We start from the raw sequence: 6,268 nt of genomic DNA, 5'->3' as shown, positions 1-6,268 counted from the left end.
CAACATCAACAAAAAAAAATTCACTTATTTATTGGTACTTAAAATTATAGGGGTAAATTTGGTGTCTTTAATTGATTTCTTTTCACTTTCATACTATCCAAAATAACAAATTAATATTTTTTTACAATTTTTTTGAATAAATTTTCATTCTAACTAAATGCATGCTAGAAAATAATTTTTTTTTCATTCACTTAACTTTTCTTTCATTTTCCATTTGTTTTCTTTACTTGTTTATTTCCATCTAACAAATTAAGGACACAAACACATGTACATATATAAAATGAGAGATGTGGGTTAAGATGGTAATAAAGGCTAATAAAATGGCTTAAAAAGGTAGTTTTGACTTTAAATGATTGTATTTTTAATGTTTTTTAAAAGAAAAATAATAAGAGAACCGAACCAAACAACTGAATAAAAGGTCGAACTTAACGTGACTCAGCTATGTCCTACCTCTTCCGTTCCCTCTCCTCTCTTCTCTAATTCTGGATTTTTCTTTTGTATTCAATTTTATCTTTGATTTTGGTTTTGTCTCTCTTTTTGATTTCGCAAAATTGAAGATAAAATAAAAATAAAAAAATCATGTTTTGCAAATACAGAAGCACAAAACCAAAACAGAACAAAAAAGAAAAAGAAAATAAAAGCTACAACTGTTGTTTCTCTCCTTCAGATTTTGTATCATAAAAATTAAACAGAAACTTTGAGAAGATTCATCGCTTTTCTTCTCTGTTTTTTTTTTTTTCTTTTTTTTTCGTAAGAGATTAATGTGTTTTGTAATGGCAACTCTTGTGTGGATATTTACTTACCAAAAAAAAAAAAAAAAATCTTCTGCATATTTTTCATCTGAGATTGGAAAGATTTATGAATAGAGAAAAGTAGATGATCTTGACAAAGGAGCGAAGATAAAAAATTTTGGATATTGTCTCTAGAATACTTTGAATATGTGTATATCAAGAGAAATGATGTATAAAAAGAATTGGTGAAGAACCATACATAGAGAGGAGGAGAGAGAAACGGAGAGGAAGAGAGAGAAAAAGGAAAAATTGGGAGAGAAAAGATCGAGGATAAGGAGTTAGGTAATGAAATTATTTGACGTAGATAAAGCCACGTAAGATTCGGTATTTATTTCGATAAAAACCTTGGATTTCTTTATCACTGCTCTAATCAGACCATCAATCCAATCTCTTTATGATATATATACTTTTAAACATAGCGTGTGCAATTTTTTGGAATATGATTGATTTGATTTAACCATAGTGTGTACAATTTTTTAGAATATGATTTTAAACTGACTGTAAAAGGGAAGACAAGATCCACAAATATATTAGATTTGGATATCATTCCTAAGAAAGAAAAGATAGTGTATTTTCTTCATTTTGTTTGGTTGAATAGAAGAAAATAAGCTCATAATTTATCATGTTTATTGGAAAAAGAAAGTTTTAATTATTTTTACCATTATATCCAATAATATTTATAATATTGTAATTTATAAAGGGCAGTACGGTAATTTAAAACATGTATAATTTACGATATTATTTAATTTAAAATTTCTATAATAGTCCTTTACCCATTTTTGAGTGAATGAAAATTTATAAAGAAAAAAAGATGATCCATTCTTCCTATTCTCATGTATGTCCTTGTATTCATTCCTTCCTTCAATCCTCCTTATTTTTTATCTACACCTCTTCCTTCCTTCCTTCCTACCAGGATAAGGGTGAAAATATTGTGGAGATACTTCTACCAAAAAAATATTTAGGAGATATTGAAGTAAATGTGCAGTAATCAATATACTATTGTGGACCCAACTTATTTGACACCTAAGCGACACATGGATAACAATGTAAATGGTAAGAAAGGCCAATAAAAGGGTAGTTTTGACTCTAAAAAGAATATATTTTTAATGTTCTTTAAAAATAGAAACAAGTAGTAATTAATGAACGTTGAAACAATTCATAAGAAAAATGCCTGGCACTCTATAATTAAACCAAATCCAAACGGTTGGATCCAGCTCAGTTTACCGGTTCTAAAAGTTATGTGCACCACCACCTTAATTGAATGAATAAATTATAAATATCAAGGAAACAAGGAAAATGACTGAAAAATAAAATAAAATAAAATAAAAATGAGCAATGCATATAGCAGAAAGGGACTAAAAAGAAATCATATTTCAATTAAAAATTTCCCCCCAATATCTTCACCATTACAATTGCATCGCTATACCCCCATCCACTGTGAAAGAGAAAAAACGCCATTTCTCTTTTATACAAAATACCACAGAATTAAACTCGTAAACCCTACCCCCCACCATTTTTCCAGTTTCTTATTCATGTACATTGCAAGACAAGGGAATATAACCAACTTCCAAAAAAGAAAAAAAAGAAAAAACACCCAATCCTCTTTTACCTCCATCTCTTGTCACCACTCCTTTCGCGTAACACCACAAAAAGACAACAAAATGTTACCAGGAAAAATGAGGCACTGAGATGGAAACTTTGAAGATATTTTCAAGATAATCCTAATAATAACCTTGTTGCTGCAGAGCTGTTGGAAATCATCGAGCTGGCCTGGCCGATGGTTGAGGTGATGGACTGCCAAAGACCATTGTCTGAGATCGGGTAACCATGTCGACCATTGAGGGGGTCTGGTAAGCTTGCAAGAGGCTGGTACTATCCAAGGAATCACCTCGTGCAGTCGCTCTCTGCCATGAGTGTGAGCTCAATCCTGACAGAACATAAGCCCTTCCAGATGACTCGTAAACACGGCGGTTTGCCATCCTCTCTTGCATTTCCCTTAATTCAGCACCTAATGCAACACACAACTTGTCTCCAACTTGCGCTGATACGGTTTCTGACAATACTTTATGACAGAACTCGAGAACAGACACTGCACCAGCTAGATCACCCTGTTCAGCAGCAGCTCTTGCTTCCGCCATTGCCTCTGCTGCTCGAACTCTGTTTCGCTGTCTGTCCACTTCCATTGACACTGATGGCTGTCCAATTATTTCAGGCCTTTGAACTTTTACTTCATTGGTTTCTTCCGAGGTCACCAATTCTTTTGTGATGGGGTTTCTGTAAACACATCTCACCTTTAGCAACAACATCTCATTACTGGACCCGTCAACTGGAATGTCAATGGTCACCAAAAAATCTCTCTCTTCCTCAGCATACAAATCTCCAACATGGATAAAGCCCATTCTTGCATCAGACAGGACACTGGTTTTGTAACTTCCTGCTTTTATTGAACCAAGCTGCAGCTTTGGGTGGACACATTCAACTTTCACCTGCATTTCCTGCACTACGACACTTAATAGCCCTCCAATACACTGTGCAAATGCATCCTGAATAACATTCTCAGCCTCTATAAAAGAAAATGTTCCCCCAGAAGTTTCAGATATTGAGTGCATTGAAGCAGCATCATGGTCCGCACCAAACCCAAATGCATGTACTGGAATTTGGAGGCCCGCACCACCATTGCGTTGAATGGACAATGGGCGGTAATCATTATGCGAATGGGTCCCACCATGACTACCGATAGTGTATGTATCCTGCCCATCGGATAACAGTATGATACTGCTAACTGGGTTCTTCCATCTGCGGTCTACCATCACTTTAGCACCCTTCCTTAGGCCCTCAGAAATGTTAGTCCCACCATTTGAGATCAGGTCATTAACGGCCTGCAATGCTTCCTGCCTTCCAGTATCAGACATTCGCCGAAGGGGAAAGAGACGACGAGCTGTAGAGGAGAAGGAAATGACTGAAAGCCTGTCAGAAGGGCCAAGGTTCTGTATAACAAATCCCATGGCTCGTTTCAGCAAAGCAAGCTTAGTACCAATCATGCTGCCACTGATATCAAGCACCGCGACAAGGTCAACCGGAGCACGAGAATTTTGAGATGATGATGGAAAGTTCTGGTTTATTCCAGAATTCTGTCTACTGCTTGTAAGAGGAGCTTTGAGATGGATTAAAACAGTGAAATTATGATGAGATATCGACCTTGAAACAGCAGAAACTTCTGGGTATGTTTTGACCTCTATTGCTCCAGTAGAATGGTCATTAATAACATTTTTAGGGGATGAGCATTTTTCAGAGATCTCAGGGTGATTTTCCACAGGTTCATCATCATCGAAAACACTTGGCTCAGGGGCATGAAATAATGAAACATACTGATTGGCATCTGCACGAGGGGAAGGGAGCCGTCGTAAAATAGTCATCCCAGAATCATCTTGGGGCCATGCTACTGGGTTTATTCTTGCCCTTCCATGAGAGAGATCAGAACAAGGACTCTGGAAGGGGATTTCCTTCCATTTTGCCCTGCAAATGGGGCAAATTTTGTTTCCATGTTTTACATTAGAGGTAATGCAATGGAAGTGGAATGAGTGGGAGCATTCTGCAGTGAAAATAGCATTGCCCTGGCCTGATTTCATGGTGGTCAGGCATATTGCACAAGTCCTCTGAAATTAGAAAGAAATGCAGGTAAAAAGCGATCCCATATACACAGCAACAGAACAACAAACTTTCAGGAATCAAAATCTTAGAAGTGAAAATAAAAAGGAAACATATTTAACATTACAGAAATGATCTCTTGCTCAACAGTGAGCAAGAAATTTATCCACACCAAGTATGGTGATCGTTGGATATGATTGTTATGTTTTTTGGTAATTACCTTTTTCACACTTAAATCATAGCTAACGGTCTCCATGCTTGGTGTGGAGAAAGTTTCTTACTCACGGGTGCACAAGTGATCATTACTCTTTAACATTATATCAACATCAGTTCCACCTATCCGACCAAACCACGAAACAACCTGATTTTCTGAACTACAATCACATGATTCCTTTCTCATAATCTCAACTACAGTCATCAAAGGAATAAGATATTCTGATGTCGATCTGAACAGCTCATTTTAGTTTGTCAAACACCTAAAAAAAGAAGATAACTCTACAACAGTGACAGATAAATGGTGCCTGAGTTTCCCGGTTTATTCCCTAAATTAACTCATTTCAATTCTAATCATGTCAAATGACTACATATTTTGGTTTATTCACTTTTAATTATTAAAATTTGCTAAGTAATTATTATCAACATCCACAGCTACTTAAAGAACAAATAAGTATTGGATTAACAATGCTATATAAGCCGGGTCAACATAATCCGACTTTCTCATAAGGGGGTGGTGGGTCCCACCACACATGGTGCGCCCACCATCCTCTTGAAATTGTCAGCTCATGCCAACTCAGCCTAAGAATCATTTTTCTTATTGGATTGGATTCCTATCAAAACCAACAAGATTCATCAAGTTTATTGCTTACTGAACAGGACAAGTGACCTTGGAAGTTAGTGTGAAGTTTGAACTTTTACATTTTTATCATAAATTAAAAGCACTATCAGATTATCACATGAAACTCAGAGAGGTTACTGTAAAATTGTCTCGATTGAATGGACATGAAATCTCAAAGATCCTGTTGTCTTAAAGTCACATTATTGAGACTGGTGCATAAATAGATGAAATGAATGAAACTTATCTGCACTATAATTTCTTGCCTATAGTAAGATATAAGTAATTATACATTCAAAACTGTATAATCACTAGTCACATTAATTTATAAACCAATAAAAGTCAAAGTTAGCTAGTCAAAGCACAGAAGAGAATATACTGGTTAATTATGAACAAACAAGGAGCAACTTTTTAAAAGAAAGGGTAATCAAGCAATTCTCAAATAAATGATGGAGCTTTGAAGACAACGAAAATAGGGAAAAGATTTAAAGCCCATCTATCAAAAGAAGGAGACATCATTACTTGCTGTAATATTTTTATTCTTTTTCAACTCCCCTCTTACTTTGATGAGGGTTATTAGAAGAAAGCACCCAATCAACGGTCTACAGGCTTTTTTAAGATTATCATCAAAAGAGGTGTGTGAGTAGAGAGAGTACACCTTTGATGGGTTTGTGTCTTTGCGCCTGTGTGATGCTGACCAGGCAAAGCACTTTCCCTTCAAGAAGGTGAAGATTGAGGAAACAGGAAAGAGTACACTGTAGTTTTCCTTTTCTGATACACCCAAAAGACTATGGTCCTTAAAAGGACTAGTACACTTTATCCCCACAAGGCAGCATAGGGAGTTGAAAAATACATGACAACACAAACACGCATCTCCACGATTGATATATATACAGTATATATATATATATATATTATCATCATCATTATCAAACATTCAGACCCCTTACGCCCCGAGCCCACATGAATGAAAGAGAGCCTAAAAGTAAGCTTAGCA

The 6,268-nt window shown here is 35.8% G+C and overlaps 1 protein-coding gene across 2 annotated transcripts in view; it reads right to left on the bottom strand.

The window, feature by feature from the left end:
• Positions 1-2,133: 2,133 nt before the first annotated feature.
• LOC132306189 (E3 ubiquitin-protein ligase WAV3-like) overlaps positions 2,134-6,268 on the bottom strand; it is a 5,177-nt gene continuing 1,042 nt past the window's right edge. The window contains exons 1-2 of one of the 2 annotated variants that reach the window (XM_059803488.1): positions 5,930-6,268; positions 2,134-4,447 (exon numbers count right to left, since the gene is read on the bottom strand). The exon at positions 5,930-6,268 is cut by the window's right edge and continues 83 nt beyond it. In XM_059803488.1, coding sequence (XP_059659471.1) covers positions 2,549-4,447; positions 5,930-6,208 — 2,178 coding nt within the window. In that variant the 5' untranslated portion in view covers positions 6,209-6,268 and the 3' untranslated portion in view covers positions 2,134-2,548. The remainder of the gene's footprint in view (positions 4,448-5,929) is intronic. The other variant, XM_059803489.1, reaches the window with a different exon arrangement.

The sequence above is a fragment of the Cornus florida genome, unplaced genomic scaffold (genome assembly GCF_030987335.1).
Source record: "Cornus florida cultivar Cherokee Brave unplaced genomic scaffold, ASM3098733v1 CherokeeBrave_3.0.0_Hap2_Chr05, whole genome shotgun sequence".
In the NCBI taxonomy this organism is placed as follows: Eukaryota; Viridiplantae; Streptophyta; class Magnoliopsida; order Cornales; family Cornaceae; genus Cornus; species Cornus florida.
This window is presented reverse-complemented; position numbering and strand designations above follow the sequence as displayed.